Source organism: Hemibagrus wyckioides, linkage group LG15, assembly GCF_019097595.1.
Source record: "Hemibagrus wyckioides isolate EC202008001 linkage group LG15, SWU_Hwy_1.0, whole genome shotgun sequence".
In the NCBI taxonomy this organism is placed as follows: Eukaryota; Metazoa; Chordata; class Actinopteri; order Siluriformes; family Bagridae; genus Hemibagrus; species Hemibagrus wyckioides.
This window is the reverse complement of record NC_080724.1, coordinates 12,979,809-12,992,500: the sequence shown is the minus strand read 5'-3', so window position 1 is coordinate 12,992,500 and position 12,692 is coordinate 12,979,809. Positions and strand designations below refer to the sequence as shown.

Sequence of the window (12,692 nt, the reverse complement as noted above, 5' to 3'; positions counted from 1 at the left end):
GTTTATGGTTTAAATGCTGGGGTGGCTTATTAGTTAGCACTGTTGCCTCACAGCAAGAAGGTCCTGGGTTCGAATCCTGGGTTCAAGCAGGCAGGGGATTTTCTGTGTGGAGTTTGCATGTTCTCCCGTGTCTGTGTGGGTTTACTCCAGGTACTCCGGTTTCCTCGCACAGTCCAAAAACATGTACATTAGGTTGATTGGTAATTCTAAATTGCCCATAGGAGTGAGTGTGAGTGTGTGTGGTTGTCTGTCTATATGTGTGTGGCCCTGTGATGGACTGGTGACCTGTCCAGGGTGTACCCCTGCCTTTCAGCCAGTGTGTGCTGGGATAGGCTCCAGCAGACCCCTGTGACCTTAATTAGGAATAAAGATGGATGGATGGATGCTTTAAAAGCTGGTTCTGCTTCTTTTCCTCTTATTCTCTTCTTTAAAGCTCCTTTTTAGTGTAAATGTTTTCTGAGGAAACAAATAACATCTCTCCAATATTAATGATTCCAAAACTTAATATTTATCATTTTATAATTTAAGTGCTCTTTTAATATTACACACACACACACACACATTGTAGTGTCAGAGCAGACGGCTGTGTTTCAGTTATTAACCTGCTCCTTTTTTTCTGTAGGGAGCTGAGTGATGTGGATCGGGACGGGGCCCTCACCTTCCCAGAATTCTGCACGGCGTTTCACCTGGTAGTGGCTCGTAAAAATGGTTATGCGCTTCCTGATCACCTGCCGCAAACACTCCTGTCAGCCTTCCGACCTCCACCTCAGGTACCATCACACTCAGATCGGCCCTCAGATCAGCTTGTTTCCATAGCAACAGCTTATTCACAATGGACACTGCACTAATAATAAACAGGTTCAGCTTTGATGAGGTGATGTTTTTCTGTGAGCGTGTGTGTGTGTGTGTATGATGTGTGGAAGGAATCTCCAGTGTCAGTGAGGTGAAAATGGAGCTTGAAGTTTTCTCACATCTTCAGGATAGAGGAGTTTTTACTTTTGTCTTTTTAACTTGAAGAGAGAGAATAAAGAGAGAACAGTGAGGGTACAAGCTGCTGTAACATAAATGAGAACAGGAACTAACATGTTTCCACAACATTACATGTAACTATAAACAGATAAAAGCTATGGTGTGCTAGGGAAGTGGTTGCTCAGTGGTTTAGGTGTTGGGGAGTGGATCAGAAGGTTGTGAGTGCAGATCCTGGCCCTTGGGCAGTGAGCCTTTAACCTTGAATTGCTCAGCTGTATAAATGAGATAAGTCACTCTAGATAAGGGCATCTGCCAAATGCCATAAATGTAAATGTGTATAAAAATAAATCCCGTGTGGCCATGGTGTTAGAGGAAATGAATCCACTTCAGGGTGATTAACAGTAACTCTTCACTCAGTATTTCACTGAAACTCTGCTTCTTTCCTTCAGTCTGATGCTTGATGCTGTACCTGTGCTGCTTTTACAGGACTCACAGCCTCTCATCGTGTTTGAGGACACAGAGACTCTCAGGCAAAAGGTGCTTTTAAAAAATTTATTCATTATTTTAAAATGACGTCAACACGTATCTGGCAGCAAAACTCTGTTATATATTTATATTTTGTGATTTTTTTTTTGTGAGTCCAGAAATGAAATGAACGTATTTATTTTATTGACTTCACCGCTTATATCTGTGTTTATTTCCAAACAGGCGAAAGAGTTGTTTGTGTTCAGTGTGTCAATCAATGCTGTTTTGTTCGTGAACAAGTCTATATTTCTGGTTTTAATATTTATAATTGCGTTTTCAGTATACATATGCAAAACATATAATAACCCCAACCCTCATCAACAAAACCCTAGAGTAGCGTTCATGCTGTCCTTTAAATCCGCTAAGAATTACAGGTGCTAAAAAAAATATAAATATATAATAAATTAAAAAATTAATTAAAAAAATGTATATAATAATAAAATAAAATACAAATAAAATAAATAAATTAAAGAAAAGCAATAATAATTATCTGAAACAATCAACATAATCAATGAAAGGGCGCCCCATCTTTTTTCCGATCAAAGAAGTCTATATTTCCGAATGAATCTTTTAACTGCTTTTTCCCTTCCATGTAATGTCTCTTATTTTTTGTCCACTCACTGGCGCCACCTGCTGGTGTAACGATGTAACTTACGGAACGAATCTGAACGTATTTTTTTGGTGAATCAAGATGAAGATTCGACTCACTGAGAGGAATCGAAATTATTGCCACTAATGTCCTTCTAAATAAATATTTACTTTAAGCCCCGCCCTTGTTAGTTTAAGCCCGCCCCCTTAGGATATACGATAATGACACCTAGTGTTTAAACCGACATATCACATCACGTTCTAATATAAAACCTTAAGTCCTGTTATCGTGTCCGTCTGTAATGTATATGTGTTTGTGTTGGCCAGGAAAAGGGCAAAATCAGCCAACAGGAAGTCAGAGAGGAGACGCAGGAGCAAGGTACTGTGTACATACTGGAGTTTTTAAAAATAAAATAAATAGACTGATGACTGTGGTTTTGTCTGTGAGAACTTTTCAAAACTATTATTATTATTATTATTATTATTAATAATAATAATAATAATAATAATAATAATAAAATAAGAGCACCTACTGCAGTGTTGACTCAGAGCCCCCTGGTGGTGGGCACATGCAATTACATTACTGTGGAGTTTATTCATTACAGCTTTGACAGCTTTAACTCCACGTTAATGCGTGGCACTAAACCAACACCAATAATGCACTGCTAATAATAATGATGGACTGATGGTGAGACATTTACAGTGATCTTTATGTGACATCATCAGTTACTGAAGGCACTAAATCTGTTTCCTATGTTTGTGCACTACATAGTGACCCTCAGTGGCAGTGAGCAGAAAGTAGGGCGTGACAGTGGACATGTCATCTCTGAGATTCTGCACTGAATTGTGTTTCTGTTTTATGTGTAGAATTCAGTCAGGAGAGAGCAGATCAAAACCAGCCTATACAGCAAAGCAGCACTTTAAAACCAGGTAGAACACACACACATGCACATTAGTGCCTGGCATAATTCTCCTCATATAACCATCATCCGTTATTATTATTGTGTTATTACTTTACTGTTATTACATTGTAAGACAATTACTCTGTGTATCAATCTGTTTGTGTGTGTGTGTGTGTGTTTCAGATCCTCCTAATGAGCTGGATGTTAATGCGAAGTCAAGAACAAGACCCAGGTATATTAAGTGTTTTTTTCCTTTTTTTGATGCACAGGTTCATTATCCGGTATTCTTTACACGTGTGTGTGTGTGTGATACACAGGTCATACTCCAGCACCTCTATAGATGATGCTATGAAGAAATCAGAAGAACCTCCAACTCCTCCACCACGTCCTCAAAAAACACACTCTCGTGCTTCATCACTTGATCTGAACAAACTCCTGCAGCAGGGTAACACAACCACAATGACACTGTTTCACACTGATGCTGTTAATCACTGACACTGTTACACACTGATACTGTTACACACTGTTACACTCTGATGCTGTTACACACTGACACTGTTACACACTGATGCTGTTACACACAGACACTGTTACACACTGATGCTGTTAATCACTGACACTGTTACACACTGATACTGTTACACGCTGTTACACTCTGATGCTGTTACACACTGACACTGTTACACACTGATGCTGTTACACACTGATAATGTTACACACTGATACTGTTACACACTGTTACACACTGATACTGTTACACACTGACACTGTTACACACTGTTACACCCTGACGCTGTTACACACTGTTACACACTGATACTGTTACACACTGATACTGTTACACACTGATAATGTTACACACTGATACTGTTACACACTGTTACACACTGATACTGTTACACACTGATACTGTTACACACTGATACTGGTACACACTGACACTGTTACACACTGTTACACACTGATGCTGTTACACATTGATACTGTTACACACTGATACTGTTACACACTGACACTGTTACACACTGTTACACACTGATGCTGTTACACACAGATACTGTTACACAATGATACTGTTACACACTGACACTGTTACACACTGTTACACACTGATGCTGTTACACACTGTTACACACTGATGCTGTTACACACTGATACTGTTACACACTGACACTGTTACACACTGTTACACCCTGACGCTGTTACACACTGTTACACACTGACACTGTTACACACTGTTACACACTGATGCTGTTACACACTGATACTGTTACACACTGATACTGTTACACACTGACACTGTTACACACTGTTACACACTGATGCTGTTACACACTGATACTGTTACACACTGACACTGTTACACACTGTTACACCCTGACGCTGTTACACACTGTTACACACTGATACTGTTACACACTGATAATGTTACACACTGATACTGTTACACACTGTTACACACTGATACTGTTACACACTGATACTGGTACACACTGACACTGTTACACACTGTTACACACTGATGCTGTTACACACTGATACTGTTACACACTGATACTGTTACACACTGACACTGTTACACACTGTTACACACTGATGCTGTTACACACTGATACTGTTACACACTGACACTGTTACACACTGATACTGTTACACACTGATACTGTTACACACTGTTACACACTGATACTGTTACACACTGACACTGTTACACACTGATACTGTTACACACTGATAATGTTACACACTGATACTGTTACACACTGTTACACACTGATACTGTTACACACTGATACTGTTACACACTGATACTGGTACACACTGACACTGTTACACACTGTTACACACTGATGCTGTTACACACTGATACTGTTACACACTGATACTGTTACACACTGACACTGTTACACACTGTTACACACTGATGCTGTTACACACTGATACTGTTACACACTGACACTGTTACACACTGATGCTGTTACACACTGATACTGTTACACACTGACACTGTTACACACTGTTACACCCTGACGCTGTTACACACTGTTACACACTGATGTTGTCACACACTGACGCTGTAACACACTGACGTTGTCACACACTGACACTGTTACACACTGTTACACACTGTTACACCCTGACGTTGTTACACATTGTTACACACTGATGTTGTCACACACTGATGTTGTCACACACTGACGCTGTTACACACTGACGCTGTCACACACTGACGCTGTCACACACTGTTACACACTGTTACACCCTGACGCTGTTACAGACTGTTACACACTGACGCCGTTTCACACTGACGTTGTTACACAATGACACTGTTACACACAAACACTTTTGCACACTGGTTATTTCTGGACTGAATTGAACTGAAGAAATAGAAATATATGTGTTGGTTTGTTTTCAGGAGGGAAGAGCGGCTGGCTTCCTCATCCTCCTGCACTTCCACCTCGAACCACCTCGACCTCACAGGTACATACTAACACACACACATACACACACACACACACACAAACACACACAGATTAGAAGTTCCACATGCTCCACTCATTTTCCCCTAATAAACCAGCATGCTCTGGTATTTGCATACTGGAAGATGACTGGCTCTCATATGTTATGATGAAATTATGATTCAGTGATCTAGAGCTCATAGAGCAGAACTATTTTTTACTTTTTTTATTCTTTTATATTAACATTTTGGATCAAGATTTTATTTTACTTTAATAGGTTTTATTAAAAACTTTTATGACACAATCAGTTGAGAAACTTTTTTCAACTCGCAGCAGATGCCTCACTTCCTCCCCGGGGTGGAACAAAACTCCCAGCATGCCATGCAGCAGCCTTATTTTGCAGACTTTAACAAGTGCAGTGTTCAGGAGGTGAGAACACACACACACAGACACACACACACATTTACACACACACACAGACACACACACATTTACACACACAGCTGGTAGAGTCATGTCCTCTGAGGTCTGAGCTTATAGCAGTTTAGAAAAGAGACGTACCTAAATAGATGCACACCCGTAAAGAAACACACTCTCTCTCTCTCTCTCTCTCTCTCTCTCTCTCTCTCTCGCTCTCTGTCTGTCTCTCTCTGTCCTCTGTCACACACACACACACACCCTTAAAATAATACACAGATATACAGAGAGTTGGTATTTTCCCACAGATCAGTAAATCCTGACACCATCACCCTTACTGATGCAGGGCGGTTCTCCCAGCACATGCTAATCCTAAACACACACACACAAACACACACACACACACACAATAGCACAGAATTGTACAATCCAATCCAAACGTAACTACAAGCTAGAAATGAATGTGTGTGTGTGTGTGTGTGTGTTCGTGTTCACTTAATCCCCATAAGCGTTCCCTTTCTCCTCCACTGTCTCTCTCCTTTTGTCTGTGTTGCTTTGCCAAAGCTAATATTTGCTGCCTGATGTTTCATGTAATTCGCTTCAGCTGAAATATTCTGACTGCATGAACCTGACTGCAGTGAGTTCTTACAGTTTAATATCATAGAAAATAAATGTCACTTAAATATAATATACATTATCATACACACACACAGTAATACAACAGATCTCACTCTGTGTAAGTTTCCTCTCATTCTCCATTAAACTCCACCAGATGTGTCTTCACACACACGCTGCAGGAACGGAAAAACCTTTTCCTCAGAATGTGTGTGTGTGTCTGTGTGAAATGTGTCTGAGATGTTCAGAAACCACATGTGGAAACATCTCTCTTTTTTAGAAATTACTGATTTCTTTAAAGCTGGAATTTGATTGAATTTAATATTCATTACTATTTGTTTCAGTTTTATTTAATAGCAATTTAGTTCTGTCTCATTTCAGTTAATTTAATTGAATTTTCATTTAATTTTATTTGTTATAATAACAGCTGGGTGCGTTTTAATTTCACTTTTAATTTGAATTAATGTTTATTATTGTTTATTTTCAGAAATGCTGCAGTTTTGCTTCCTAATAGACAGATAAAACGCTCAGTGTAAAATAAACGTTTTCCTGAACGGTGTAATGACGCAGACTCACCGCTGCGTGTCGCTGCTGGTCACCGATACATTTACACCAGTAATCGTTATACATTTAATACAATTTTATGACCAAAATCTTGTCATTTATTCATGTTAAGTGACTAAGACCCTGGTATTCACACTGTTTTTGGTTCTTGTACACTTTATTACTGAAAAACAACCTCAAAAACCGAACAAAAAAAACAAACAACCTGTTCAATATTATGTATCTCTTTTCTCAGGATTCCACGGTGCTCTCCCAAAGCCACACCCCTCAAAAACCAGCTCGCAAAAAACTCCACTCGGAATGCCAGAATGCCAATCAGGCTGTGGGTGTGGTCTATCCAAACCCCGCCCCTCAATCAGGGCACAAACTGGGTCAACGGTTAGTTATTAGAGTTTTAAAAGTGTGTGTGTGTTTGTGTGTGTGTGTGTGTGTGTGTGTGTATTAGTCAACATTAGTCACCTATTCAGCACTGTGTGTGTGTGGTGAAAAGCATGTGTTTGACTTTTGACCTTTGTGGCAGAGAAAAGTTACGCTCACTTTTTCAGGAATGTGTTTGTGTGTTTGTGTGTGTGTGCAGGCAGAAGAAAGAGATTCAGATGGCCATCAGGAAGAATAAAGAAGCAAATGCAGTGCTGAAACGCCTCAATAGTGAACTGCAGCAACAGCTAAAGGTCTCACACACACACACACACACACATACACACACACACACCTGTGAGGATTGAACTTTAGCACTTCATTCAGACTTTTGTAATATTAACACATGACTGAATTACCCCACACTCTAAATTCATGTTCTTTATGTGGTTGTGGGCGGAGTCATCCTGGAATAAGCCCTGGCCCATCAGGTTAAGCTGTCTGAGCAAAAATTAATGCCCCCTACAGCTTAACATTGCCAACCAGGTTCCCTTTCATTTATATCTCACACACACACACACACACACAGACTTACTTATTTTTAAAAAATATTTTTAGCTGTGGCACACATTCTCTCTCTGTCACACACACACACACACACACACACACAAGAACACATGCTGCATGGTTCTATACCCTGCAGATCCTCGTATATCAGTTTTAATGACCTACACACACACACACACACACTTTCATTCAGCTTGGATTCAAAATAGAACAGCAGCAACTGTACACTGTGTGTGTGTGTGTGTGTGTGTGAATACCAGACCATTTACAGCATCACCAGTGAAACTATAAGTCTTAACTGTATTATTATTTTTTATACTAATGTCCCATCTCACTGCTCACTGTGATGATCAGATTGATGAAACTGTTTCTTTTAGTTTGACCATTTGGAATCCACTGTTGTGTTAAACTAAAGGTAGTAGTTTAATTAAAGGTACTCGTAATTTCTGACCTCTGACTAAAACACGCCTCTTTAACTCAGAATTCCTACACATTAACTCGCGTCTCCTCAACCCCAAGTTCAGCACGTGACGTCAAATCCAAATGGCGTCTGTCATATCCTGGCTTTGTAGCTCAAACACACAAAGACTGAAACTGACAGAACTTCCTACTTCCGAGGCAATCTGTACGCAGAACAGAGCAAGAAGAGAGGGACGCGGGTCAGCAGTGTCGCTATTAATGATAAACACAGATGCTCAGAAGTAATGGTCAGAGGTCATCTCTATAAAACTAGCCACGTGTGAAAGTTCACTTTACTCTGATTCTCTGGTGGGGTTCAGAGGTCATGACCCAGACGTCATTCAGGGCTCCTGTGTGTGTGCATGTGTGTGTGTGTGTGTGTGAGAGAGAGAGAGAGAGAGAGAGAGCATATGATACTGTATGAAGTTCCATTGAAAAAATAAACATTCAAAATTAAATTTATTCAAAATGAGATCAAGTGTTATTGAATCTGATTTAATTAAGTCTGGTTTATTTAATCCAGTTAAAATACTAATCTCTCTCTCTGTGTCTCTGCAGGAGATTCATCTGCAGAGAGTTACTTTAGAGTCTCAGCTGGACCTGCTTCGTCCATCAGCCTCTACTTGACCTCCTGAAAACTCACACACACACACACACACACACACACACACACACATGCAGATCATCCAGATGAGCAGATGTATTTCGCCACTCTATAAACAATCATGGAATACTGACAACACACACACAAACACACACAGTCTGGAATAATCACAGAATAAGCACACACTGTGTAAGAGAACTGCAATATCCTAGGATTTGCTTTGATTTGGTTAAAATTTGAAAGCAGAAACTGATCCCAGATCAGGCGAGTCATGCTGATTAACCTGATCAGAGTTCAGACAGACTTCCATCTACACAGACACACAGATCACATGAGATCTATAGGGCTAAAACTGAAGGACACCTAGAGCACAGCTGGCTAGAGAGTGGAGGATGAGAGGAACATGAGGAACCAAGAGAATCGAGATACCTTGGAGAGCTAGGGTGGTAAAGGTGACATGGAGAGAAGCAGGAGAGAACCAAGCACTGTACTTTGTACTTAAATTGTTCACATTTGTATCCAGACATCAGACATAACTACAGACTTCAGACATTATGTCAGTTACACACAGAGTTTGTCCAAAACAGAGGTGTCTCAGTTCTGCAGGATTCTGACTCTGAACTTGAGCTTATTTTGCTCCCATTGTCCCATCAGTTGGAGTGAGGAGCAGTATTCAGTCCAGTGTCACACTGTAGAGCTCATTACTGAATAATAAACTGTAGAATAACAGTCTGTGCTGGATCAAGTGCTATTCTGTCTCTCCTGAATAATACTTTTATTAAATAAAATAACTTTTAAATCATCGCTCTGAATACTTTTCCCATCGGAAATACTGACATAACTTATTAAGTCACTGACTCAAGTTTACAGCAAATTGTTCATTATTTTCTTCATAATATCTTTGTTTTTATAAGTCAGGGCTGTTACTGTAGCTTCCTTAAAGGGTTCCTCTGATATGTCTAGGGTTCTCCATACTTTAACAAGGCTTTTTGACTGTCATCATCCACAGAAAACCGGACTGTATCTGCTGATCATGATTTATTGAATGTCCTTGCAAATGTGAATCTGCTCCTCCTCCAAATCTTCCTCATCATGTACATTTATTTTTATAAAAGAAACAGAATTAAATCAACAGGTTAAAAAACTTACAACCAATAAAACTGAATATTTTTTTATTTCCTTTCAGAGTGCATTATCATGACATCACAGCAATATCCTCCCACCGATAGTCTCTGAGAACTCACTGTGGACTTTGTTACATTGTGTGTGTGTGTGTGTGTGTGTTTAGTCTGCTATGAAGATGCAATAGAAAAAAATCATTCTGACTGTAGGTTTGTTGATTCTTCATGTGTTGGTGTGAAATATTTCTAAATATATGCAAAAACACAATGCTGCAGTATAACAACAAAATTCACATCAAACTCTCTCTCTCACTCTCTCACACACACACACACACACACACAAACACACACACACATGTAACAACAATCCTGACTCACTTAATTGTCATGGCATGTGTGAAAGAAACCTGGAACACTGTAAACACTTCCCCTTTTTTTCTTATTTTAATTTGCTGTGAAATGTTTATTTTGTATTAATTCTATAAAACACTTCAACACCAAACTGCTGTTATTGAGAACCTGGTGTTATTTTTGTTTAACACTCGATAATGAAATCATTACAGGCAAAATTTCATAAATAAAGCTACAGGTCCATTTTTAAGAAGTGTGTGTGATCTATCTGTAACACTCCATCTATTACAGTGGTACACCAATTAAACACCAATTAAACACCAATAAATGTCAGCACTCACCTTACAACAGGAACACCAATATTCCCCATCAAACACACCAAAACACCAACATTCCCCATCAAACACCACAAAACACCAACATTCCCCATCAAACACCACAAAACACCAACATTCCCCATCAAACACCACAAAACACCAACATTCCCCATCAAACACACCAAAACACCAACATTCCCCATCAAACACCACAAAACACCAACACCTCCCATCAAACACACCAAAACACCAACATTCCCCATCAAACACCACAAAACACCAACATTCCCCATCAAACACACCAAAACACCAACATTCCCCATCAAACACCACAAAACACCAACATTCCCCATCAAACACACCAAAACACCAACATTCCCCATCAAACACCACAAAACACCAACATTCCCCATCAAACACCACAAAACACCAACATTCCCCATCAAACACACCAAAACACCAACATTCCCCATCAAACACCACAAAACACCAACATTCCCCAACAAACACCACAAAACACCAACACCTCCCATCAAACACACCAAAACACCAACATTCCCCATCAAACACCACAAAACACCAACATTCCTCCTCAAACACACCAAAACACCAACATTCCCATCAAACACCACAAAACACCAACACCTCCCATCAAACACCACAAAACACCAACATTCCCCAACAAACACCACAAAACACCAACACCTCCCATCAAACACACCAAAACACCAACATTCCCCATCAAACACCACAAAACACCAACATTCCCCATCAAACACCACAAAACACCAACATTCCCCATCAAACACCACAAAACACCAACATCCCCCATCAAACACACCAAAACACCAACATTCCCCATCAAACACCACAAAACACCAATATTCCCCATCAAACACACCAAAACACCAACATTCCCCATCAAACACCACAAAGCACCAACACCTCCCATCAAACACCAAAACACCAATATTCCCCATCAAACACACCAAAACACCAACATTCCCCATCAAACACCACAAAGCACCAACACCTCCCATCAAACACACCAAAACACCAACACCCCCCATCAAACACCACAAAACACCAACATTCCCCATCAAACACCACAAAACACCAACACCCCCCATCAAACACACCAAAACACCAACATTCCCCATCAAACACCACAAAACACCAACATTCCCCATCAAACACCACAAAACACCAACATTCCCCATCAAACACACCAAAACACCAACATTCCTCATCAAACACCACAAAACACCAACATTCCCCATCAAACACCACAAAACACCAACATTCCCTATCAAACACACCAAAACACCAACATTCCCCATCAAACACCACAAAACACCAACATTCCCCAACAAACACCACAAAACACCAACATTCCTCATCAAACACACCAAAACACCAACATTCCCCATCAAACACACCAAAACACCAACATTCCTCATCAAACACCACAAAACACCAACATTCCCCATCAAACACCACAAAACACCAACATTCCCCATCAAACACCACAAAACACCAACACCTCCCATCAAACACACCAAAACACCAACATTCCCCATCAAACACCACAAAACACCAACATTCCCCATCAAACACCACAAAGCACCAACACCTCCCATCAAACACACCAAAACACCAACATTCCCCATCAAACACCACAAAACACCAACATTCCCCATCAAACACCACAAAACACCAACACCCCCCATCAAACACCACAAAACACCAACATTCCCCATCAAACACCACAAAACACCAACATTCCCCATCAAACACCACAAAACACCAACACCTCCCATCAAACACACCAAAACACCAACATTCCCCATCAAACACCACAAAACACCAACACCTCC

General features: G+C 40.1%; 1 protein-coding gene across 3 annotated transcripts in view; it reads left to right on the top strand.

Moving 5' to 3' along the window:
* reps2 (RALBP1 associated Eps domain containing 2) overlaps positions 1-10,745 on the top strand; it is a 19,042-nt gene extending 8,297 nt beyond the window's left edge. Inside the window, exons 5-15 of one of the 3 annotated variants that reach the window (XM_058410509.1) lie at positions 623-770; positions 1,456-1,506; positions 2,410-2,461; positions 2,950-3,012; positions 3,168-3,216; positions 3,302-3,429; positions 5,401-5,465; positions 5,777-5,872; positions 7,275-7,417; positions 7,617-7,710; positions 10,213-10,745. In XM_058410509.1, the coding sequence (XP_058266492.1) occupies positions 623-770; positions 1,456-1,506; positions 2,410-2,461; positions 2,950-3,012; positions 3,168-3,216; positions 3,302-3,429; positions 5,401-5,465; positions 5,777-5,872; positions 7,275-7,417; positions 7,617-7,710; positions 10,213-10,227 (904 nt within the window). In that variant the 3' untranslated portion in view covers positions 10,228-10,745. Of the gene's footprint in view, positions 1-622; positions 771-1,455; positions 1,507-2,409; positions 2,462-2,949; positions 3,013-3,167; positions 3,217-3,301; positions 3,430-5,400; positions 5,466-5,776; positions 5,873-7,274; positions 7,418-7,616; positions 7,711-8,980; positions 9,097-10,212 lie in introns of those variants that run through there. The other 2 variants (XM_058410508.1, XM_058410507.1) reach the window with 2 other exon arrangements.
* The last annotated feature ends 1,947 nt before the right edge of the window (positions 10,746-12,692 follow it).